Source organism: Phragmites australis, chromosome 10, assembly GCF_958298935.1.
Source record: "Phragmites australis chromosome 10, lpPhrAust1.1, whole genome shotgun sequence".
NCBI lineage: Eukaryota > Viridiplantae > Streptophyta > Magnoliopsida > Poales > Poaceae > Phragmites > Phragmites australis.
Window position 1 is genome coordinate 23,738,425 of NC_084930.1, and position 27,041 is coordinate 23,765,465.

Genomic DNA, 27,041 nt, shown 5'->3' on the forward strand with positions numbered 1-27,041 from the left:
ATCAGCATATGCCTTGATGTTTATGCCAAGCTATGGTAAAAAAAATAAGCTGAATACATCGATGGTAAGTGGCACCAGCGCTGCTCAAATCAAAAGGCATTTTTACATAACAAAAGACCCTGAAAGGCGTTACAAAAGCATTTTTCTCTTCATCTTTCCTACACAAGCTAATCTAATGGAACCTCGAGCGGGCATCTAAGAAGCTTAACAAATTGCTACCAGTGGTTGAGTCAACAAGTTGGTCGATCCGAGGGAGGGGGAAGAGATCTTTTGGGCATGTCTTGTTGAGGTCGGTGAAGTCAACGCATATCCTCCACTTACCATTGGGTTTATGGACCATGACTGAGTTAACCAGCCACTATGGGTACTGCACCTCCCAGATGAAGCCTACTTCTAGGAGCTTGTCGATCTCCTCAAGAAGTACTTCCTTTTGGTCAGCCACGAACTGACGCGTATTTTTCTTTACTGGTCGCATGTCCAATTTGTGCTCGATCATGTCCCTAGGTACTCTGGGTATATCAGACGGACTCTAAGAAAAGATATCGGTGTTCATCTGGAGGAAAGTGATGAACGCGAGTTCCTATTTGGGATCTAGGTTGGCCCCTATCTGGACAATCCTAGACGGATAGGATTCATTTAGGCAAACCTTCTTGAGCCAATCGTCTGGACTGGCGACATCATGGACCTTCATTGGGCGACCACTAGGTTCGACATTCTCGGGCTGCGACCTAGGAGTCAGCTCGACCATATCAAGGCTCCTCTTGTCGCAGTGCAGGGCCATCTTTATGTTGCCAAAAAAGGTGATAGCCCCTGCTAGGCTAGGGATGTTGGTCTCCTGGTAAGCATAGTGGGCGAGGACCATGAATTGGGCCATCGTCGGTCGCCCTAGGATTGCACTGTAAGCACTCCCAAGTCTACCACATCAAACATGACCTTTTCGGTCCTAAAGTTACTCAGCGAGCCAAAGGCGACATGCAGCTCAATTTGCCCTAATGTCTTAGCCAAGGAGCCAGGGGTAATTCCGAAGAAAGGAAGAGACAGTTTTAGAGCGCTCCACGGAATCTGTAGAGCGTCCAACGCGTCGGCGAAGAGGAGGTTGATGGAACTCCCTCCGTCAACCACTACTCAACCTAGTCGGATGTTCTATACCATGGGTTCAACCACGATAGGATAGTGACCAGGGCGTCTAACACATGCGGGTGGTCTGCCTGGCTGAAGGTGAGGGGCACCTATGACCACTTCAGATGCGGGCTTGGCGTGGTCGCCCATACTTCATGGACCACCGACTTATATTTCATGTTCAAGAAATACATTGCAGCGCGCCTAAAGATATGGTGGACTATGTGATCAGTATGCTAGAAACCTAGCGCCAACTTATCGGGGTCGCCCCCATCCTCACCATCATTGTCACACCTGGGTTTACACTTCCCAAGCTCCTTGTCGAGGGCGTCTGTGCGGTGGCTTGGGTAGTAGCCTTGGTCCTTCTTTCTGTCCTTTTTCTTGAAGCGCCAGTGCGGTTGGTGGGTCTGCTCGACCGCCATGACATTAGGCGGTCCTACCTTGAGTTTGCTATTTTTCTCATTCCAGCCGCCCCCTTTGAAAGAGGTGGGTTGGTTGGAGGTCAATTGCGGCTTTGGGCCGCTCTGGCGCTCTCGGCCTCAGCAGCATGCGCGCACTTGTCTATGAGCTCGAAGAGCTCGGTGGTACTCTAGACTTCCTTACTAGCCAGCTTTTCGACCATCTTCTAGTCTCTGACCCCCCCTCCAGAATGCTATGACCATGGACTCACCTGTGATCCTTGGAATGATATTCCAGTGTTTGGTAAAATGTCGGATGTAGTCTCACATTGACTCACCCTGTCACTGCCGGACCTGGTATAGTCGTCCTCAACCCCTGGTGGGGCGTAGGTCCCTTGGAAGTTGACGATAAACTGGTCGCACAAGTTCTCCCAAGAGTGAACCAACCCGCAGGGAAGGTTCATAAGCCAGGACCATGTTAAACTAACCAAAGCGGTCATGAAATAGTTGGCCATGACTTTCCTGTGACCTTATGTGGCATGCACCATACTGGTGTAAATCTGCAGGAACTCCTCGGGATTGGTCGAGCCATCATATTTTTCTATTAGGACCAACTGGAACTTGTCCGGCCAGTGCACCTCTCATAGCTGAGTGGACAAAGCGTTGCACCCTGTCCCGTAACGGGGAGTCGCTAGCTGATGGGTGGCAGCGCGTGCTCAGGGAGAAAGACGACAGTCTCGTGGCCTTGTAGATTGGGTGGAGGAGTCCGACGCCTCCCTGCGATCAAGGGGTGAGTTGTAGAGCTGCTTGCCCTTTTCCTACTCCCACCAAGCACGATCTTCCTACTCCCAGCCGGCCCTCTAGCCCTGAATCACACCGCGGAGGTCGCGTTGACAAAGAGAGTCACGCAGGTTAGTGGGTCAGCTATCCTAACACGATGGGAATCTTTGAGTACTTCCTGTTACAGAGGGAGCACGGGATCCTTCCTGCCGTGTGGTCTGCTGCGATTCTTGGCGATCGCGATCATGACCACTCCTTACGACAGACGTGGTGTTTGTCGCCACAGTTTAGCGTTGGGCTGTCTCTACCAAGAGGGCGAGGTCGTATAGCCATGGTGCCACTGGCGAACCCTCTAGTATGGCCATGCGGGTGGCTAAGAAGCATTCACACGGTCTGCAGATTCTGCGTTGGCGTCATGGCCTCGTAGTCGAGTTGTTGAGCGTGAAGCGACGACATATCATGAAGAGGGGAGTCCCCAGTGCTCGTGTGGTGTGACAGCTTAGATGACGAAACCACCAAGGACCACGCCCTATGTAGGGGTTGTATCGGAGCACCTCCCTATTCGGTACTAAACCAATTTCTCTCTAGGCACAAGGCTTGGGGCTCAACAATGGTGCTTGTGACACGAGGGTCTCCGCTGCCCCCTGCTGCATGGTCTACCATGCAGACCTCACGTTGAGTCTCGGAGCCTTCAGACTCTGATTTGGTGTCCCAAACTTAGAGCACAGCGGGCTCATCTAATCGTATCCTATGACGAATACCTTGCAGCGATCAAGGTCCTCAGAGCAAGACTTAGCGGTTGCCGTGGATTCACCCATGGGTGGCCCAATCGAGTTATCAACACTTGTCAAAATGTGAAAACACAGCCTCTACCTGGCGCGCCAATTGTCGAGTGTTAATCACTGACAATATATCCAGGGTATGCCGGGGCGATGGGTGCGTGATCGACGTTTCCTGTGGCTGTTGGTGTGTGTATCGAAGGAACTCAAGTACATCATGGCTTATCCAGGTTCGAGCATCCTATGGATAATAGCCCTATGTCCTGTGTATTTTCTTATTAGTTGGATGAACTTAACCAGAGTCTCCTCTCTTACAAGCCCGATCCTCCCCCCTTTATATAGCAGGAGGTGAGGTGTACCATATACATACAAGTAGACCATGCCAAATACGGTGGCTATCCTATGCCTAACGAAAAACAGCTGTGCCTAGGTCATCATTACAGGGGTTGGCACACTCAGCTCGCCCTGGTCGTCCTGCATAGCCTGTCCCATCAGCCAAACATCATCCCGGCCATTGCAAGCCCGTGACGCTCGCCTGCCAGGCTATCGCGCTTGCCTGCCAGGTCATCACGTAGCATTAAATGCTACGGTACGAGTCACATCGTCTCTGTGCTGGCCCACGACCTCGCCCGCCAAAAGGTGTATGGGGAAGGAAACGCATGAGTAGATAGCATTAAATACAATTAGACTGGTTAGATGAGTATCTGCCACGTGACCAGTAAGGGCTGGTCGCGGGGTTTCCATCTACGACCAGAGGACTGGTCGCGTGAGCCCTGTCTAGTCGCGTGGGAGGGGCATGGTTATGATAATATCAACTGCTAGTTGACATCCGTCGATGTGGGCTGGACCCCTTATTCTTTACATCGATATAAATAGATTAAAGGCCATTTTTAGACTAAAATAGATTGAAAGTTGCAATATGCACCCTGATATTTTATTTTATGTTTTCCATTTTTATTTTAATATTTAATAATAACCCTGTTATACTATATTTTCTGAAACTAATCATTTTTATCATGCCACTTGTCCCGACAAGACAACATCATCACGCCAAGAGAAAAATGTAACATGGCACAAGATGGTGTGATGAAACAACTCTAGGTGATGTGACAATAGTTATTTGTCACGTCATGACTGACGTGGTCAAAAAAATTATTTAAAAAAATATAGTCTAAGAGTTACTCCCTACGTTCCCATTTGCATGGCGTATAGTGTTTTTTTGCAAAGACCAAGGAGGGGAAATTTCAATGTAATCTTTCCAAACTTACCCCTAATTAAGTCCAGAACAAAAATTTGAGTCCAACTGCATGCGCCATCTACATGCCCTATCTATTAGCTAGTGCCATGCAGGCCACACGCGCGTGGCGTGCCCACATCCATGCGGCATGCACGGCCAAATCAGCTGCATGTGCGCCCATGAACTCACCATGCTTGCGCACCTACCTCCAGAGCGAACGCAACGTTTCGTTTCCTAGAATGGAAAATTGTTTGGCCAAGCTCACACGGAGCGCCCAGAGCGGCCAAAAAAATTTGGTCGAAGCCATGGCGCCCTAACAGAATTTTGATTTCATCCATGGCGCCCAGAAATTGGAGTATAAAGAGAAGATGATCTGTTGGCAAGTTTGATCCAGCGAACCACTCTCTCGTGTTTTCTGTCTTCCATGGCGAATTTAGATCTAAACAAACCGATAAACTTTGAGGAGATCGACGAGTACGAGGGTCCAATCATCGACTTAAACTACAATCCGATGTGCGATGACCCTAGTGATGAAGGTGTGTTTCTACCCATACAACAACTTTGATTCAAGTTCCTTGCTTTCATTTGACTGATGGTGCTCACTAGTTTCCTTCTTCCTTGCACGAACAGAGGGAGAAGCCCAAAGCGCTATTGCCAATGAGGTTCACGGGGTCCATGCGCATATAGAAGAGGCCGATGCTGGTTTTGACACCATCCGTAGGCACGTCGGTGCTGGTGTTCATGTGGGCCAAGTGCGCGCCAGGCTAGGACTTACGGGTTGCAGCTGCGGTGCTGGTTTTGACACAGGCAGCGGGCACATAGGTGCTGGTGTTCACGCCGACTGCGAGTGCGCTAGGCTCGGACTCACCGGGCGAGGACGTGCCGATCGCGGGTTCGTAGGGCGTGTTGATGGCGGACATGGAGTTGCTGGACAAGCCAGCCTTGGTGTCGCCAGACAAGGATGCATTGTCCACGGAGTAGCTGGCCTTGGTAACGCGCGTATAGGATTCGGTGGGTGCGGAGTCACTAGGAGTAGTGGGTTCATTGGGCACATACATGGTGGCCTCGGACTCGCCAGAGGAGGACATGTGGGGCGCGACCATGAGCATAAAAAAATTCAGTAAAGTTGAAAACATATAGCAAATGAAAAATAAGTAACCAAGCAAGAATAGTTCATCCATACAAGCACTAGTCTATGGATGAAACCGCAACGAAGTTTCCTTCGATACAAGCTGCATTAGTTCATCGATACAACAATGGCACCAAAATTTTCAACATGTCTCCAATTAATGTGTTCTCTGAATCGAGCATTAGTGAGTTAGGCACGAACTATTCGTCGTCCTGGGTTTCATTGTCCACGTTCACGGGAGGCATCTGTTTGTCATCCTGTGTATGCGGCGCAAACTCATGAGCAGCAATTGTTCGTTATCCTAGGTTTCATCGTCCTCATTCACGAGACACATATGTTTGTCGCAACACCCGCCGTCGTCTTCACCGCGCTTGTCACAACACAAGTGCATGTGCTCTATCTTGCCGACGCGCACCAGGTAGCCAGTATCGTGGATGCCACCATCCGTTGTAGACAATTCGAGGTCCATACAGGTCCTCGTCCTCGGCCCCATCCTCGTTGTCGTCCGCGCCCTAGTCATCACCCTCGTCATCGCCCTCATAACCGCTCCCATGGCCATCGTCGTCCTCGGCATCGTCCTAAAAATTAGATATGTACTCCATTAACTCGTCCTCGATGAGATTCTTCAGCCAATCAGAGATGTACGCATGACACGTCGGCCCACGCACGCACACAACATCTTCAGCGCGAATGTCATGGCTAAGCTCGCCGTCGCCCTAGCTGTTTTTCCCAGCCACCATGCACACCACATCTTCAACGCTGACACCATTGCCGAGCTCGCCGTTGCTCTGGCTGCTTTTCCCGGTCGCCACGAACATCACATCTTCAACGCGGACGCCATGACTGAGCTCGTCGTCGCCCTGGCTGCTTTTCTCATGGCCACGCACACCACATCTTCAGCATGAACGCTATGGCCGAGCTCGCTATCGCCGTGCCAGTTATTCCTGGCCGTCGTCTCTGTCCTCACCATGCAGCCATGCTCGCTGTTTGGCGGGGAATAGAGAAGAGGAAGGAGTAGTGTGGAGAACAAACTTGTTGCTTGCGACGAGGTGAGTTAAGAGTACATGCAGGGATTCAGAGAGATTACAGGAGTAGTAATGACTCCACCTTACGAGGGGTTACATGAGTAAATACTAAGCGAGGTATCATAGAAACTAATCTCCCTGAGCATTAGGCGCCACCTATATAAAATCAGCATGCAAAAGTTATATGCCATGCAAATCGGAACGGAGGGTTTAATATTAAAATATTAGATTTAAAAGGGTTAAAATAAAAAATCACACGTCCGTCATCCCTCACTCCTGTCAATCTCTACTAATTAAAAAATATGTAGTGATTTTCACACCAGGTAGGACGTCCTGTCTTTAGTCCTGCAGACTACCTAAACTTCACAGAAATTACCCACCTCATACCACTCAATCTCTACTACTCTGCTCGCATATATTCCGTTCCCGAAAATCCCACTCCCATATTTCACCTTTACCCATGGGTGGACCCACCATGATGCATGGGTATTCAATTGAATACCCAACTTTTTTGCAAAAAAATTGATTATATAGCAGCTATACTACGTATATATATCTCTAGTTAGACCAACTTACTTGTTTGCTGCTTCAATCTATCAAACTACCCAGCAAATCGTGAGCTTAAACTACTATCCATCCTCCACTCGGCCTATTAACTAGAAAGAGCCCATCTTCTCATACCACAGCAACAAGCATCAAGAGTTCATGATCTCCATGTTGTGACTGCCCAATTCGGCAGTCAGCAGTTGAACGTGAATTTTTTTTTGCAAGTTAAAGATAGTGATATCATTTAACGCTTCCAAGCCATGAAGGAACACAAAGTTAAATTATAATTTTTTTTAAATATTTTGTAATTTCTCTTAATTAGTTGAAACTTCTCTACTATGAACAATTTATACTTTAAAATTTACGCTACTATAGATTTCTCATATTTTAAATTAATTTTTTTAATATTAAATACCCAATCACCAAATTCTGGATCCGTCGCTGCCTTTACCTCACATATCTGACTACCCAGCACGCTACTAGCACATGAACGGAACCGATAACCAGTGATTCAGAAGACCCTTGCTTTGACCCGTCTCCTGCGTGGCGTCACCTTCCGTCCTTCTCGGCATATGCCCGTGGGCGCCCGCCCCAAGCCCCCAATCGATCCGATCTATCTGAACTCCATTAGAAAAATCTTTCTAGCTCTCAGAAAACCCGCCTCTTCCCATTTCGTCTCCTCCAAGCGAGCGCCCGATTCGATCGCTCGCATCTCCTCTGACTCGATCGGCTGCGGCGGTGGAGGAGGGAGGGAGATGAGGAAGCGGGAGCGGGAGAACCCGTGCGGGATCTGCGGGCACTACCACAAGTACGAGGAGGGGGAGGTGTGCGGGGTGTGCGGCCACCGCCCGCCCGTGGCGGCGGCGGCGGGGCCGAGGCAGCAGGGCTCCGCGTTCCCGTCCGAGATCCTCAAGGAGTTCCTCTTCCTCGGCAGCTACGACAACGCCTCCCGCTCCGAGCTCCTCAAGACCATCGGCGTCTCCCACATCCTCAATGTACGATTCGCACCGCGCGTTGGCAATGATGCGTAGCTTTCCTTTCCTGTCCTGTCCTGCAACCGTGGTTGATTTGGCTAGGACTGATTGCTGTTCCGTGCTCGGTGCTAGCTAGGGTTTGATGCGAAGTTGAATGCTAGTCCTTTCTATGCTGCTGGTTGTTTTGGTAAGCGAAGCAATAGAGGGGTTAATCGGTATGCTTTCGTAGAAATGGAAGGATGGTTGTAGGGGTTTGCTGGCTTCTTTTGAATGGCCTGAAGCTTAGATTCTTTAGTTTTTTGTGGGCGATTTTGTGGACCAACTAACTAGGCATCTGGTTTACACCGGGGAGATCAGGGGATTTTGCAGTAGAATTGGGCAAAAAGTAAATCGCGGATTGTATGAAAGCAGGCAAATGATTCTTTTGGCAAATTGCGAAAATTTGATGGTGATGAGCATGCCAATATTGGTTGTGTTTTGGCGTTGCAATGTACTAGTTTGGCACATTTTGTGCTGATTGTTAAGGGTTATGAGTTAAGCGGCAAATATCAAGAAGTTAATGTGTTAGAAAGTTCACTTTCTTTTATGGATGCTTTGGATGGCTTTGTTTATGCTTTATGGTTTGAGATTATGAGGTCTTGCTTTGCCAATGATGTTGCACTTTAAATGCTCAACTGCGTTCCAATATTTGCAGATTTACACCATCATGGATGCATATCATGTATACTATTTCAGTATTGTTGAGTAGTCTATCTGAAATGAGGGAAGATTTCTAATGGAGTGTTGCACCAGCAACAAATTTGGCTATAAACTGACTTAAGATCATTGATCAAATTTCTGTTAAGATTTTGTGTTGAAAAAACCCTAGTATTCACCCCTCCAATTTGGAACAAAACAAAAGAAATGACAAATCATATTGCCATTGCTCCCTTCTACAGCTTAAAATAAACCTCAATACATTTTTGAACTAACCAAATCTAACTGCTGGGAACCAGATTTCCCAAAAGCATTAAAAAAAAACAAGGGAAGGAAAAAACAACCGGAAGATGGCATACTAGACGCTACCCCTTCAGCCTCATGGCATGGCAGCAACTGCACAATTTCATCCTTAATAATAGGGCAAAAATGAATAGAATCACTGTACTGTGCATAGGACACGAAGTAGGAGTGGCCTAATGGTTTCAGTTGATCTTAGTCACCAACAGATGGATCTGTTACTCTGAAGTACCTCTACAGAATGACGGACTTGCAGCTGGTGTCAAAAAGTACATTTGGAAGTACACCAATCTTTTTGCCAGAGTTTGCTGTTGCAAGTTTTTACAACAACTAGACAGAGTGGCTAGTTAGCCAATATCTGATCTTTTATCAATGTTCGTTCTGTTGTTTAGACATTTCATATGAAACTTTGGATTATGCTTATTCTATTGAATGTGAATTCATTTACATGTCTCTTTACATGGCAGACGGTACCTTTATGCCAAAATCTTTACCGGAATTCATTCACTTATCACTGCCTTCAAGATGACAAGACTCTGCAGTTTGATGATGCAATCCAGTTTCTAGGTATGCATGCTTTTGTCCTTGTTGTCTTTTAGCTTGCAGGTAACAGGTTTATGTTATGCTTATCCCTTACCATTTTCTGCTGTTGTATTTGGCTCGCAAACTTTTGATGATCATAGTTATCCTGTTCCTTAGTAAGACCATCCCACTTCTAATTATGTGTTCTTTTAAACTTCAGAACAATGTGAAAGGGAGAAAGCGCGTGTCCTGGTTCATTGTATGTCAGGGAAAAGTAGGTGTGTACATATAGATAAATTCTCATTGGGAGTTATTATATTTCACATTTCCGGCACTGTTTTGACTAATGTTATAAAAATAAATTTACCAGGTCAGCAGCGTTTGTAATAGCCTTCTTGATGAAGTCCAGAGGGTGGAGACTGGTGCAGTGTTTTCAGTGGGTGAAAGAGCGGAGACCACAAGTGCAACTATCTGATGGTAACCTCATTAAGACCTTTTGTGATATTTTTGTTCTCAGAAACTTTTGAAAAAAAATAGATTTTGATATGCAACTAGAGTTTTATTATAAGCACACCTACACCTAGACTTAGCTACACAAGCATGTGAACTACACTATAAAATAAGGCCACCCCTCACATGCACACCTGTATGCATATCGAAGCTGGACAGTACATCATGTTGCAACATAGAGTTTATTGTAGTCACTTGATCTCTTATTAATCCTATTTACGCATTGGGTGGCAAGTGGAATTTGTACCCTAATTGAAAATATCAAATTTACAGTAGCACCATAATACATAGCGTAATTTTTTTCCATGGTAAACTGTGAAGTTAGGTGAAGTGATTGTTCATATTTTGATTTACCTTTTTGGTATAGCATGTAAGAGTTATAACTTGTCATCAGTTTGCTACTTAACGAAAGCATGGAGAGGCAACAACCAGCGGATAGTCAAACTACTATCTGAAATGAAGCCAGTAGTTCAGCTAATACAAATTCTTGCATTTAAAAATTTTTGGACCTCCTACATACCTTGCTATACAAATACAACACATTTATCATGAGCTAACAGAAGTCATGAACTTGTTTTCTACAGCTGCACAGCAGCAGCTGATGGAGTATGAAAAGAAGCTTTTTGGTTCCAATGCAAGCATGCCAATTCAATCTTTTGCTCCAACAGATTCGTTCCCTTCTGTTGGATTTGGTTTCCCAAAACTAGCAGGCGACGTCCAAGTGCCTACCTTCAACCAGCAGTCTCCGGCATCCATCTTTGAGCGTGTCAGCCCGAACAACATCCCTAGTAATTTCACATTCGGAGCTGAAAGAACTAATGAAGTGAAACTCCCAGATAGCAATAATTTTGATGTGATCAACTCATCTGGGAGCGATAGCATGATGGATAGCTCCTAAGATGTTTTTGCTTGAGCCAATGCCATTGATACAAAAAAGGAAAAAAAAAACTCAGATTCTCAGGATGTTTTAGATTTCTGAGAAGGAATTTTGCATTTTTGTACAATGATGTTACAGTATGTGCAAGCATTTTGACCTTTGCTATTGTGCTTTTTGACAAACATGTATGTGCTTTATGGAACTTTTCAGATGTAATTCAATTGTAATAGAAATTACGCTGGAAGTTTCACTAAGAGCTACACACGTGCTTGTCAAAATGTACAGATTTGTCGATCTTGAAGTAGAATTCAAAATGTATACAGGGTGGTTGCCATTATCCAGAGTACATAACCTGTAGCATTCGGTCAAATTACTGTGCACGGCTGCAACCTGCCCCGAGATATCTTGACAGTGAACACACGGATTCATGTTTGAGAATTGTTGGCAAAACTTGAATGCCTCGCAGAGTTGCTTGCCTTCCGTGGCTTTCTCCAAAGTGTGTTGTTTGAGACATGAGTTTCAACGTCTGAAAATTGCACATTTTTATTTTCATCAGAGGATATTAACGAAAACCTAAAGTGTGGTGTAAGCAATATTCCCAGTGTTACTTGTTATTCTGCACCGAAGAAATTACATGCTACAAACACAGAAAACTATGGCATTTGTACCCAATTTCACGAGACTTGAGCAGAAAAGTCGCTAGAGCTCATAACCAAACACGCGCATGCAGCACCGCACAGCACAGAACATTCAATCTAGAAAATTCGAAGGCAGAATGGAGCTCCGGCAGAGTTCATCATTCGTTTATTTATGAACAACTTATTGTAACAATGATCTGTTGAAGGGTGGATTACAGCCTCGTAAAGAATGAACATAGAGCAAACTTGCAATCTACTTACAAATGGGATTTTTCTTTCGTGTGCTATGAACAAAACAAACCCTTGAAAAACATCAGTCTGTAAAAACCTTCCTTTATTTATTGGTTGGCAAGGACCAAGGTAACTCACAAAATTTGCCCGCCAGCCATCTTTTTGACATTTCAGGGAGCTTGTACAATGGACTCATCGTCTGAAGTACTCGATCATGCAGTTCTCCTTGAGCCACTCAAGCACCTTTGCTGCCTCTAGAACATCCTGGACCTGCACGGTAATCCCCACACAGAAAACATACAGATGGTGAGACTTTCCGCTCTTGGAAACTGGGTAAGGCAGGGGAGATAAGGCCACTCCCAATGCTAGTTTCTTAGATATTAATTATATGTCCATATAAGCAAAAAGATGATGTAGCAAGCAATTTAAATGTGAGATTGAGCTTGTTTCTTATGAAAGAAATTAGTTCTTTGTGTAATCCTAGATGCTTGTGAGATAACAAATTGTTTTATAATTTCTTAAGAAACTAACAACACACATGCATGCATTGTAAGCTTGTTTCTTTAAGAGCAATTCCTTACTCTCTCTCCTCTTAGACATCATCTAAGAAATAAGGCATTGGAGTTGCCTAATTTCCTTGGTAGGCTCATGCCTGACTTAATTGTAGGCATATTCAAAGTGGATTAAGGTGCATATATGCTTAAGAAGTTGAAAGGATTGTAAAAATAATATGAGGACTAAAAAATTTCTTAGGAAGAATAGCAAGACTACAGTTAACTGAAGGAATTCAGTATCAGAAATGTCAGATCAAGCAATTAAAGAAAACCTGCCGCTTGATGTTGTCCTCTTCATAGTCTTGATTATACTGTTTGAACTTTGCCACGGAGTTCTCAACTTCCTTGATGAGCTGCTCAGTTGAGAACTGCATGATGATTTGTTGTTATTACTACGTATTGATAAAAATGTTGCAACCAAAAGGGAAAGCTGGGAGGTTCTAATGATTATCACCCCAACCAAAAATACAAACTCCAGGCACTATTATTACCTGTAAATTTTCGGACTTGAAAATTTCACCAACAGCCAGCATTTGTTTAATGATTCTATTAATATTCTCCCTCTCATCTTCAGGGTACTCCTGAACTGACTTGATAGGGATACTAGCTGGTCTTTATCTAGCTTCCTTTCTGCCTGCAGGAATTAATTAATCTACATTCTGAAAGGAATAAATGAAAGTTAATTGATTGTTAGACTGTTTGTAGAGTACCTGAATTTGCGGAAGTTTGGCTCCATACAGTTGTTCGCCTTGTTCTTGAAACAAGGCACGTGGAACATCAACTTCAACCAACTAAACAAACCAAGGGGGAAATTTAGTGCAAACTTCTAGGATCTTGGAGAGAAGATGCAAAAGAATTTCAATAGTTGAACCACGCATATCATGTGAACGATCTATCTACACCAAGACTCCAGAATTCAAAGGCTATTCCAGAAGTGCACGACCTTTCCTAGCTGATTGAGGATTGCATTATCTGTTGCTTGTTCTATGGCAGTTTTCTCCACTTCTTTACATCTTTCCAAAATACGTTCTCGAACCTGTAATGGTCAGGAGTGCTGATCACTATAGGAACACATGGAAAACGTAATTAACCAAGAACTATAAGCTGATCACAGTTTACAGATAATATTTGAAAAGATGCACTAAGATCAAATGCCACTAACTTCCAAAAAGCAGGTTCACTGGCACATATCCAAGAAGGTTGATTTCAAAACCCAGTAAGTTACTACAGCAACAGAGTACAAACCTCATCCATGGTAGTGCATCCTGGAAGGAGTTTTCCGGCAAGTGAATCATCCATTTCTGGTAACTCTCTGTAGAAGAGCTCCTTACACACAACCTACACAATACATTGAAAAGTGGGAGTGAACACCTGGGTACCAGCTATAGTGATTGAAACTAAGGGACTACACCCTCTGCCGACATTAACTGATCTTGTAATGTGGGACTGATACAAGCACAAAATGTTGTGATCAGGCGATGAGCATGAACTACTCAAATCTTTGAGTGTGCTATGTTAGAAGTGACACTCACAGTAAATTGTGCACGGACACCTCGTAGGCTTCTTGCTCATATGACTCAGGGAACTGAATAGGAAATGATCTAGTCTCACCAGGACGAATCCCAATTAATGAACCAAGAAATCCAGGAGCAAGGTTATTATTTTCCTCAGTGTCCAAGTGGAAACCTGGAAACCATAGTAGCTACGCTTGTCAGCATAAGAAAGAAATATAGTATAGCCCTGTGATTTCGTACATCCAGAAATGCAAGCAGTCGTCTCAGTGTGACCTTCCTGGCATTTCACAAATGAATTATTTCTATCAACAGTAAATTTTTGTTGGTAAGATCTTGATCTGATGCTGGTGTCCGTGCTCCTTATTTGGCATAAATCCATTTGTTCAACTTATGGTTTTGCAAAATTACTAACATTTTTTCTGTACATGATGCAATTGTAGAGTCCAGGGTTATATCTTTTTTCGTTGTCCCTTCAGATGTTTCCGTGTAAACACCAAACAGTTTTAATTTCAAAATAGCTACTCGCTTCAACAAAGTTGGAATGTTTAATTAAATGTATATAATGGTTAGCATCAGCAAATATTGTGTTATCATAACAGCATCCATTTTCTGGACACATGTAGGTAGGTGGTCTGGTGGTACTAGATATATTTGCAGAAAGTATTAACAGTGATGGCTCTAAAGGTGAAAAGATTTCAACGGCTGAGAGTACAGGTTTGTCGATTTTTCACGCATCTGACTTCCATGTTATTTTCATAATTTCACTTTTTAATTTATTACGGCTTACCCCGTATTAGAAAAATGATATGCTAATAAAACCATCTTGCCTAAAAGTAATGGTGGCATGCCATACTTGTTATATTTCATGCATCTAGAAATATAGTATAGCCCTGTGATTTCGTACATCTAGAAATGCAAGCAGTCGTCTCAGTGTGCATACTATCTGGTGCACAATGCTCCGGGCCGTGGGTCGCTGCAGGGGATTTCAATCTTATATACAAATCTGAGGATAAAAACAACATGAATGTTGATCGTGCCATGATGGGAAGATTTCGCCGTTTTCTTAATGATACCGAGCTCAAAGAACTCCCCCTCATTGGCCGCAAGTTCACTTGGTTGATTGAGAGAGATTCTCCAACCCTGGTCAGGCTGGACCATGTGTTTTACTCCATCGATTGGGAACAATTGTTCCCGAATTGTCTTCTCCAAAGCGCGGCTTCTGAAGCTTCTGACCATTGTCCTTTATTGCTCGGTTTACAGGACATCGTGCCAGGCAAGCGACGATTCCATTTTGAGTCCTTCTGGCCAAAGCTTGATGGGTTCTTGGAAGAGGTCTCTCGGGTATGGACTGATGCTGAATCTCGTCTGTGCCCGATTGAGACGCTTTCAGTCAAATTCAAAGCTCTAACCTGAGCTTTACAAAGCTGGGGAGAGAAGAAGGTTGGTCACTTTCAGTCCCAACTTCTTTTAGCCAAGGAATTTATTCATCAATTGGAAATCGCCCAGGACTCGAGGCAGCTTTCTGATGATAAGCTTTGGCTTCGCCGCAGCCTCAAGAAACACTGTCTTAGGTTGGCTTCTCTTGTGCGCACAATTGCTCGTCTTCGCTCGCGGCTGGGTTGGCTCAAAGAGGGAGATGCTAACACTGCCTTCTTCCACCTCCATGCACGTCATCGCGAGCGGAAGAATTTCATACCAAAGCTGGTTGTGGGTGATCAAATACTCACATGTCATGAGGACAAGGAACAGGCTATTTTTGAGTTTTTCTCCAACCTCCTGGGCAGTGCTGAGCAACGGGAGTTAACCATGAATCTCAACACTTTGGAGCTCCAATCCTTTGACCTGGAGGCCCTGGATGCCCCTTTTGCCGAGGATGAGGTGTGGTCAACCATCAAGTGTATGCCATCGGACAAGGCTCCCGAACCGTATGGGTTCACCGGTAGATTTTACAAGGTCTGCTGGGCAATCATAAAGCATGATATCTTGGCTGCTTTGGCGGTAGTGCAGCATGGTAATGTCAGGAATTTATGGATGCTAAACAGTGCATTCTTGACCTTATTGCCTAAGAAAGAAGATGCCATCCAAGTCAAAGACTTTCGACCTATAAGTCTCATTCATAGTTTTGCCAAATTGGTTGCTAAGCTGATGGCAAATCGTTTCTCAAGGAGGCTGCAGCATTTGGTCTCACAAAATCAGAGTGCATTCGTGAAAGGACGGTGTATTCATGATAATTTTTTGTTGGTGCAGCAGACCGCCAAGTTCTTGCACCGGCAAAAGGAACCTCGCATCCTCCTGAAGCTAGACATCTCGAAGGCCTTTGATTCTGCCTCTTGGCCTTTCTTATTGGAGGTTCTCTGTTTTTTGGGATTTGGCCCAATCTGGTGCTCTATGCTTTGTGGTTTACTTAGTTCTTCAACTACCATGGCCCTTCTAAACGGCATTCCAGGAGAGCTGATTCAACACCAGCGGGGGCTGCGGCAGGGCAACCCCTTGTCCCCGATACTCTTTATCCTTGTCATGGATGTTTTTAATGCCTTAATTAACAAGGCCTGTGCTGAGGGATCGCTTCAGCCCCTTGCTTCTCGGAATATTCAGCATAGAGTGTCTCTTTATGCCGACGATGTAGTTCTATTCCTCCGGCCTGTCGCCACGGACATGGACATGATCAAGGAGCTCCTTTGGGTGTTTGGCATTGCCTCTAGTCTTAAAACTAATATTCAAAAGAGCAGCGTCAAACCAATTCAGTGTTCTGAGGCTGACCTCAACATAATCTCGGCCCACCTTCCGTGTGAGATTATAGACTTTCCGTGCAAATATCTTGGGCTGCCACTCACTATCAGGACGTCGACAAAGGCTCCGTTGCAACCGATCATTGATAAAATTGCAGATCAGCTGCCTAGCTGGTAGGACAGTGCTGGTTCAAGTGGTTATGACTTCCATGTCAGTTTATCATGCTATCGCCTTGGATTTACTAACTTGGGCCATCAAGCCAATCGACAAAATCTGGAGAGCATTTCTTTGGAGAGGGAGACAAGAAGCTAATGGTGGCCATTATTTGATTGCTGTCTCTCGGTGGGCTTGGAATCATGCTATCGCCTTGGATTTACCAGCTTGGGCCATCAAGCCAATCGACAAAATCTGGAGAGCATTTCTTTGGAGAGGGAGACAAGAAGCTAATGGTGGCCATTATTTGATTGCTGTCTCTCGGTGGGCTTGGAATTCATGACCTCCGTAGCCTTGGTTGGGCCTTACGAATGCGTTGGTTATGGCTTCAAAAGACACAGCCGGATAGACCATGGGCTCATTTCTCCATTCCAGTCCATCCCAATGTCAAAGCTCTTTTCTCTGTCGTGATCATTACCTTGATTGGCAACGACAGCAATACTCTGTTCTGGACAGATAGGTGGATCAATGGGCAGGCCATCTCTGATCTCGCCCCTCACCTCTTTGCTCTGGTTCCTAAACGCTTGTCTGGTGGGCCCTTTGTCCAGGAGGCTCTTTCCAACAGCCGGTGGATCCAAGACATCCGAGGTTCTCCTTCGGTTGTCGCCCTTTCAAAGTACCTTGATGTTTGGGACTTGGTTTCTTCTGTTGTATTGCTTCCTTTGCAGGACCAACACCAATGGAGTTTCTCTCCTTCTAGTCAGTACCTGGCAAAGTCAGCTTACAAGGCCTTCTTTCATGGTGCCATCGGTTTTGAGCCTTGGATGCATATTTGGAAATCTTGGGCACCTCGGCGTTGCCAATTTTTTCTTTGGTTAGCCTTGCACAACAGGTGCTAGACTGCGGATAGGCTTGCTCGTCGAGGGCTGCCGCATCCGGAAAAATGCCCATTTGCGACCAGGTTGACGAGACCATCCAACATGTCCTCACTGCCTGTGTCTTTGCTAGGCAGGTTTGGTTCTTTCTATTCCAACGGTTTGGTCTTCTGGATGTTACGCCACAACCCGACGACTATGTTTTCAGCGAGTGGTGGCTAAGCACAAGCAACAGGTTCACAGAACCTATGAGACATGGTTTCAATTCTTTGGTGATACTCGGCGCCTGGCTACTTTGGAAACATCAGAACGACTGTGTTTTCAACGGTGTGACTCCTTGTGTTTCGAGAGTGCTGCGCCAGGTTGTTGATGAGGCTAGCCTGTGGTGTGATGCTGGGGCCAAAGGCCTTTCACAGCTTGTTGTTGGTCGTGTTTAGTGTGGTGTGTCTGGCTAGGTGATCGCTCTTCTTTACGAGTGGCGCGTATGTTCTGTCTATGCTAGTGTGGTGTGTGTGTTGTGGCGGTTGTTTTCGATCTTTCTTCTTCTTAATACAATGATACGCAGTTCTCCTGTGTATTCGAGAAAAAAAAAATACCAGGAAGGTGCTCAGCCTTTCTGATACCGGCAGAACAACTAGGGTTCACATTTCCCTTGAGAGTCAGCCAGTCACAGCTCTTACCACTCATGAACGGTATTGCCTCTGCTGACTGGTATTACGAGTATTTAACATGTATTCGATGGGATATAACACTTAGGGGGTATAAAGGTATGGAATGAACACAAACAATCCAGGAATAAAACAATAGTTGGCCAAAACTGCATAGTTTCCAACAAAAGAGGCAGGCCTAGGATTTGCTTCAAAACGAAAATAAGAGCCCTGATTAACCAACAATCACTAACTGATACTAAAGGTGAAATTAGTTTATTCCATACTAAAGTAACTTTAGCAAATTACCTGGAGACCTCTGTCAGCCACAATTCTAAGTAATCCTAGAGCTTTATGATGACGCTTAAGCTCTATCTCTGCTTTTTTTTCTGCATCAACAATTACATCTATTTCAACAATCACTTTGAGGTTCTTATACTCGTCTTCTGATAACCATCGGACTTCAGGGGCAAAATCCACAACATCATATGTTGGATTGTGATCTGAATTCTTGTTGGGCCATACAAGGGACGCTTTCGGCCTATGTTCCGGAACAATCCGTATTAGACTAGTCGCTATTGTCCACCCTTATAAATATATCTTGTAAGCTGCTAGGGGAGAGATAAAGGCTCATTGTAATCCTCTGCATTATATACATCTCTGATATAGTGAAGATCGCAGATTGGCGCCCGTGGTTTTTTTCCCGCAAGGGTTTTCCACGTAAAAACCGTGTCTCGTGTTCGATCTTGTCGTGATTTATTCCTAACAAGTGGTACCAGAACCGGATTGTATACACGAGAATACGAAAAAAAAAACAGATCGGTTTTTGTCGCCTTCGAGTTCTTCGTATTGCCGCCGAGTCGTCTCTCCAGGATTCGTCGTCTCGGTCCGATCAGCATCACCATCTCGCCGAATCCACATCGGCGTCGTCGACTCGACGGATCTAATCGACGCACGGTTACGCGCGTCCACCAGCAGTCGCGGTGCGCACGGGACTCACACGCACTGCCCCCGAGGCCCTCCTACCGTCGGTCATCTCGGTCCGTGCTATCTCGGTCCGTCGTCTGGCGATCACCGTCGAGTTTCTCAGTGACCCGCGCGTCCACCGAAGAAAAGGCAAGCAGATTCACCCATCGGATCAAAGAAAAAAATGGACCAAGTCCCGAGGACACCCAACCGTGACATCTCACGTGAAGAAAAAATCAAATTTGCTAGGTGCACACAAGAATCATACCAGGAGATTGGTTTCTGGTTTTATTGCTGCACGTACACGAAGTGTACCAGGACCTTTGTAGTTTATTGCTTGGTGCACACAGGCTATTTTTTGTTGCTGATTATTCTTCGCCATGGGTTCTTTGAAATATGATATTCCGCTGCTAGATCGTGATATAAGGTTTTCTCTATAGCAAGTAAAGATGTAGGCTATTCTTGCGCATACTGATCTGGATGATGCGCTTGATAATTTTAGGAATAAAGATCAAAAGTCTTGATCCGATGAAGAAATGAGAAAGGATCGTAAGGCTTTGTCACAAATTCATCTTCATTTATCAAACAATATTTTGTAGGAGGTTTTGCAGAAGAAAACCGCTGCTGCTTTATGGCTAAAGCTGGAATCGATCTGCATGTCCAAAGATCTAACCAGTAAAATGCATCTGAAGATGAAGTTGTTCATGCACAAATTACAGAAGGGTGGTTCTGTGTTGAATCATCTTTCGGTCTTTAAGGAGATCGTTGCTGACCTACAGCATATGGAGGTAAAATATGATGATGAGGATTTGAGTCTTATTCTTTTGTGTTTATTACCCAGTTCTTTTGCAAACTTCAGAGATACCATATTATGCAGTTATGATACACTAATTTTGAAAGAAGTTTATGAAGCCTTGCATGCAAAGAAAAAAATGAAACAGATGGTATCTACTGATGACTCTACTTCCAATGGAGAAGATTTGATTGTACGTCGCAGGACAAAGAAAAAGAATTTGCATAATAGCCAAAGAGATAAAAGTTCGAACGGTTACAAGGGTCGTTCGAAATCCAGAGGCAAAAAAAATTCTGCAGGTGTTGCAAGAAAAATAATCATGACATATCTGAATGTTACAAGTTGAAAAATAAAGAAAAGAGGAAAGGTAAATCTAATGAAGAAGGTAAAGCTTCTGTTGCTGCTTCCGATAATAGTTTTGATGGAGAGACTCTCGTTGCGTTTGCTGGATGTGCTAGTAGTGATGATGAATGGATTATTGACTCTGCTACGTCTTTTCATATATGCATACATAAGGATTGGTATACCACTTATAATTCTGTTCAAGATTCTAGTTCTGTCAAGATGGGTGATGAAAACCCACGTCCAATTGTTGGAATTAGATCGATTATGATAAAGATGCATGATGACATTGTTAGAACTTTGACAGATGTGAGACACGTTCCAGGTATGAAATGGAACCTTATTTCTTTGAGTACTCTTGATAATAAAGGGTATGATTGGTCAGGTGAAGATGATGTTTTGAAGGTGAAGATGGTGTTTTGAAGGTGAAAAAAGGTTCTCTTATTGTAATGAAAAGTGATTTGAAGTCTGCCAATTTATATCATCTCCGAGGCACTACAATCACAGGTGATGCCGATGTAAGTTCACATTCATTATCAGATTCTGATGCTATTAATCTTTGGCATATGCGTCTTGGGTATATGAGTGAAATTGGTTTGGCAGAATTGAGCAAGAGAGGTCTTCTTGATGGACATAGTATCAGCAAGCTGAAATTTTGTGAGCATTGCATTTTTGGCAAGCATAAGAGGGTGAAATTCAACACTTCGGTTCATACAACAAAAGGTATTCTTGATTATGTGCATTCTGATTTATAGGGACCATCTTGTAGGTTTTTACTAGGCAGTTCTTGTTATATGTTAACTATTATTGATAATTACTCGAGAAGAGTTTGGCCTTATTTCTTGAAGTATAAATCAGAAGCATTTAAAGAGTGGAAGGTTATGGCTGAAAGGCAAACCGAAAAGAAGGTAAAGAAGTTTCGCACTGATAATGGGATGGAATTTTGTTCTGATGAATTTGATTCATATTGTAAGTCTGAAGGCATTGTAAGACAATACACTGTTTCTGATACTCCACAACAAAATGATGTAGCTGAACGTACGAACAGAACTATCATCTCGAGGGCCCATTGCATGTTGTCTGATGCAGATATGCATAGACATTTTTGGACTGAAGCCGCTTCCACTGCTTGCTATCTTATTAATCGATCACCCAATATTGCCATTGATAAAAAATCTCCAATTGAGGTATGATCTGGTTCTCCAGCTGATTATTCAGAATTGAGAGTTTTTTGTTGTCTTGCTTATGCTCACGTTGATAATGGTAAATTGGAGCGTAGAGCTGTTAAGTGCATCTTTCTTAGTTATAAATCTGATGTTAAAGGTTATAAATTGTGGAATCCTGCAACACAAAAGGTGATGATTAGCATGAATGTTGTCTTTAATGAATCTACTATGTTGTCAAATGCTCCTGTTCAGAGTCAGCAGAGTTCTAGCGTGCAGGTGGAGCATTTTATTAATGCAGAAAGTACACCAGATACCGTTGTCCAAGATACACCTATTGCTGAAAATTTATTTATTGATCATGATTCATCTAGTGTTCCATATTTTTCATCCGTTGTGCAGCCTACATAACATTCTATTGCAGTCGATAAACCTAGAAGACAAATTAATCCGCCCAAGAGGTTAATTGAGGAGTGTAATATTGTTGCTTATGCTCTGAGTTGTGTTGAAGAAGTTGAAGGTAATGCAGAACCTTCTAATTACAATGAGGTCATTACTTCCGCTGATTGCAATAATTGGATGACTGCAATGCAAGATGAGATGGAGTCACTTGAAAAGAATGATACCTGGGATTTAATCGAAGTGCCAAAAGAGAAGAAGCATGTTCGTTGCAAGTGGATTTTCAAAAGAAAGAAGGGTATTTCTCCTAATGAAGTAGCAAGGTATAAGACAAGGTTGGTTGCAAAAGGCTATAGCCAGATTCCAGGTATTGATTATAATGATGTCTTCTCCCCTGTTGTGAAGTATAGTTCTATTCGCACTTTACTCAGTATTGTTGCTATGCATGATTATGAACTTGAGCAATTAGATGTTAAAACTACATTTTTACATGAGAAGTTAGATGAAGACATTTATATGGATCAATCTGAAGGTTTTGTTATTCCTATAAAAGAAAGCTTTGTCTGTAAATTAAAGAAATTTTTTTATGGTTTGAAGCAGTTTCCTAGAAATTGGTACAAGAGGTTTGACTCATTTATGCTCTCTAATGGTTTTAAATGTTCTAATTATGATAGTTGTGTCTATTTGAAGACTGTTAATGGTTCAGCTATTTATTTGCTTCTTTATGTCGATGATATGTTGATTGCTGCAAAGGATAAATTAGAAATAGCCAAATTGAAACCACAGTTGAGTAATGAATTTGAGATGAATGATTTAGGTGCAGCAAAGAAAATTCTTGATATGGAGATCATTAGAGACAAGAAAGCTGACAAGTTATATCTTAGTCAGCAAAGTTATATTGAGAAGGTCCTTCGTTGTTTCAATATGCATGATGCAAAACCAGTGAGTACTCCATTAGCTTCTCATTTCAAATTATCTTCAGCTTTATGTCCTGAGTCAGAGTACGATATTGAGTACATGTCTAGAGTTCCATATTCTAGTGCAGTTGGTTCACTTATGTATGCCATAGTCTGCTCTCGTCCTGATTTATCTCATGCACTAAGTGTTGTTAGTAGATTCATAGCTAATCCTGGCAAAGAGCATTGAAAAGTTGTTCAGTGGATTTTTAGATATCTGCGTGGTACTTCTAATGCTTGTTTACAGTTTAGAAAATCTGAAGATGGACTTGTTGGTTATGTTGACTCAGATTATGCTAGTGATTTGGATAAGAGGAGATCTCTCACAGGTTATGTTTTCACTGTTGGTGGTTGTGCGGTTAGTTGGAAAGCATGTCTGCAGGCTACTGTTGCTTTATCAACTATTGAAGCTGAATATATAGCTATTTCTGATGCATACAAAGAAACTGTTTGGCTGAGAGGTTTGTATACTGAGCTTTGTGCAGATAATTCTTGCATTAATATATTCTGTGATAGTTAGAATGCTATTTGTCGTACAAAGGATCAGATGTTTCATGAAAGAACAAAGCACATTGATGTGAGGTATCATTATATTCGAGATGTTATTACTCAAGGTGATATTAAAATATGCAAGATAAACATTCATGATAATCATGCTAATATGATGACAAAGCCAGTTCCTGCCACTAAATTTGAGCTATGCTCAAGTTTAGTTTGTGTTACAGTTTGAGTCCTAGAGACTTTTAGCGTAGGTGATATTTGTTATTGAAGGGAGTTCATTGATGATTCTTCATTTCCTACAAGATGGAATTCATCTTAAGATGGAGTTTGTTAGATTGTGATCTGAATTCTTGTTGGGCCATATAAGGGACGCCTTCGGTCTATGTTCCGGAACAATCCGTATTAGACTAGTCGCTATTGTTCACCCCTATAAATATATATCTTGTAAGCTGCTAGGGGAGAGATAAAGGCTCATTGTAATCCCCTGTATTGTACATATCCCTGATATAGTGAAGATCGCCGATTTGCGCCTGTGGTTTTTTCCTGTAAGGGTTTTCCATGTAAAAATTATGACACGTCTTCAATCCTATCGTGATTTATTTTTAACATCATATCTGAGCAAAATTTGGATCCAGCAAAAAGATATGACCTCAAAATCACATCACTGCATTGAACTCATTTATTGACAACAGTCAAAGAAAAAAATCTAAACAAGTTTAAAAAATGAAATAAGCAGGACATCCAGATGGCAGTACTATCTACCTAAACACATCATCGAGTGAGAAAGAATTTCTCATATCATCAAACTGAGTCAGAATGCGAACAGAATCTTCTAATGCCCTCTCTACATAAAACCAAAAAATGAAAGACATTAGCTGGATAGATGTAGTAGTAAATGAGCATAGCATATATTATCTCTTGATCGGAAGGAAAGTCATGGTTAAACAAGAGATTGGGAAGAGATATAGAGATATCTGCAGTACAGAAAAAGTGCACGGCGAATTTCCGCCCAAATATTACATAGTGCTGCTGGCAGATGACCTTGTCACTTTGTCAGTTCAGTACACATAAATAAACAAATTCACCATATACAACTTTACCATCACTCTGATGAATGATGATATAAAAAAATATAGGTTACCAAAACTACTTTTTGCTTGTCATGAATGCTTTGAAACAAAGAGTTCATCATGATAAACATCAGAGTAGTGCTTCACAAAATAGAACTCAGATTTCATACCGAGGACAATGCTTGAGGAAGTGTACGTTTTAAGATAGCTTCAATTGTAGTATCTTGTACATCTTGTGGTCCCACATAGTTTATAAGAAGGTTCTCTGGAACTATCTTCCCGGGCCGAAATCCAGGAACCTGATAAGAAGCAACAGCAGTGACATCAGTACACACTGTAGAGTATACAGCATCACACAGTAAGGGACAGCATCCTTCTTTGAAGAAACCTTGCAGGTATATTTCTGTTCTACTTTGGAATTCTATCTTTGACTAGTGTACTGCTGTAGCTACGATTAATTGGTACCGAATTTTGCACAAATGGACACAATCTGAAACATGCAAGCAGAGTTGACCGTTTCCAATTTCTAAGCTTATTAAGTCTTGATTGTACACAAAAACGAGCAGACCAATTTTAACGAGAATGTTGAACACTCGGCCACAAAACCCCCCAAAAAAGGACTATCATTGTGCTCATTGTGCCAAGCAGTGTGTCAAGCACGACCAGGATTCTAGTTGCCCGCTTAGACATGATTACAAAACATTTACCCGTTAAATAAGTGGAACACATTGGCCGTCTGCTCTCCGGTTGGGCTTTTGTAAATTAATCGATCTCATGGGTAGGAATGTGTTTCGTAACTTCATTTGGTGTAATTGTTCGCACAGAAATGATACCTTGAAACGCTTAGCGTACTCCTGTAGCGTGGATCGGTAGCTCTCCTGAATGATCGATGTAGGCACCTCCACGTTGAACTTAACCTGCAATGCATCGCACCGGTGGCCTTAAGAATGAAGCATGAACTCCCTACTATTACCGATATTACCTAGCAACCTCCGTCGCGCCAAATTGTGAGACAAGCAAATATAGCCCGAAGCCCGAACTGGCTCTCCGGTTCACACGACAAATTGCGATTCGAGAGACAGCTAAGGAGAGGCGGAGGCGGGGCTCACACTGGACCCGGGCTGCGGCGTCCCCGTGACGCGGACGGAGTCTCCGCCCCCAGCAGCAGCCTCTCGGAGCTCGACGGCGGCCGAGGCGACGGGGAGCCGTCGTCGCGAGGTGGATGCGGAGGACGTGGAGAGAGAGCGGGAGGAGGAGGAGGCGACCGAGGAATTAGGCCAAGAGGTCGAGACTGCGCGGTGGGAGGAGAAGCGGCTGTTGGTGCGCGCTGGGGAGGCAACTGCGGCGGCGGCGGCGGCGGTTGCGAGCTCCATGCCCGCGGCTGGGAGTGAAGTGTAGTGGAGCAGCGCGACCTTTGTGCGGGAGAGAAGAGGTTCCTTCCGCAACGAAAATCCCGTTGAAATTTTCGTTTCCTTTAGTTGAAGGAATTCTCAAAATCATTTATTTTATAAGAAGATTTTATCTTTTTTTTCTTTACGATTTTTCTTTAAAAAACCAGTTGAAGATAAGAAAAAATAAAAAAAATAGGAACAGAAAAAGAAGTCAAGAAAAAAACAAAATGAAGAAAATATGATTCAAAATGATATACACAAGTAAAAGCAAATTCTTTTTCTAGGTTTTATCGCCACCTGTCCTCCGGTAGGTGAAGACGTCGTGAACCCATGATGGGCTAATTGGGCCAATATTTTCGTTTCATTTATGGGTCACACCCGCCAGAGATAGCCCAAGAGACTTTAACCGTTGCTGCGAGTAGATACTAAGGCGTGTTTGGTTATAGAGTGAAGTGGAATTATTATTTTTATCTTTTTATTTAAAATATATTTTATAAATAGATCTTTCAAAAAAAATTTGTCTAAAATAAGCCATTCACATGACACACCACCTTTGATGCTATTGGTCTACTGCATGGTGTCATCCCCATCCACCTACGCCACCACCCGTATGGCCGCTCCCCCCTCCACCGATACCTGGTGAGCACGGATCAAAGTAGAGCTAGGATTTGGGCCGTATCATTCTTAGGCTGCCCACGGCACGAGTTTTAGTACGGTTCAAAGCACGGCATGATACGAAATATTTTGGATCGGGTCGACACGGCACGAACACGAGGGTCGTGCCGTGCCCAGGACCTTGATACGGTGGGCGTGCCGGTATAGTATGCCTTGGGCCGTGCATGTGCTAGCATGGTACGAAAAGTACACGACACAATCTGCATGACTATTTTTCTTTGCTTATCCTCTAATCTATATGATACAAAACGTGAGACACTAATAGAGATATATGAGCATGTAGTGTGAGATAATAAAAGATAAATATGTAAGTATTGTCAGGTAATATGGAGCAGAATTGTATCTAGACTAGCACTGCGTGACAACGGCATGGCGAGCCGAGAGCCATGTTAGGGTCTTCCTAAAGTCAATTCGTGCCGACACAGCACGTCATGATAAGCCAATCTTGCCAAGTGAGCATACCATGATGTGAGACAAAACATGACCAGACCAGACTGTGCTTGCATAGCACGGCTCAAGTCCCAGCGCTGATCAAAACAATCACCAAACTT

General features: G+C 43.5%; 1 protein-coding gene and 1 pseudogene across 1 annotated transcript; one reads left to right on the plus strand and one right to left on the minus strand.

The window, feature by feature from the left end:
- Positions 1-7,543: 7,543 nt before the first annotated feature.
- On the plus strand, positions 7,544-11,373 carry LOC133930389 (protein-tyrosine-phosphatase IBR5-like). The gene is made up of 5 exons (XM_062377027.1): positions 7,544-8,008; positions 9,451-9,550; positions 9,726-9,783; positions 9,876-9,982; positions 10,600-11,373. The coding sequence occupies exons 1-5, from the start codon at positions 7,586-7,588 to the stop codon at positions 10,911-10,913; spliced, it is 1,002 nt and encodes a 333-aa protein (XP_062233011.1). The 5' UTR covers positions 7,544-7,585; the 3' UTR covers positions 10,914-11,373.
- Positions 11,374-11,681: 308 nt separating this feature from the next.
- On the minus strand, positions 11,682-25,856 carry LOC133930390 (trigger factor-like protein TIG, Chloroplastic; annotated as a pseudogene).
- Positions 25,857-27,041: the final 1,185 nt, after the last annotated feature.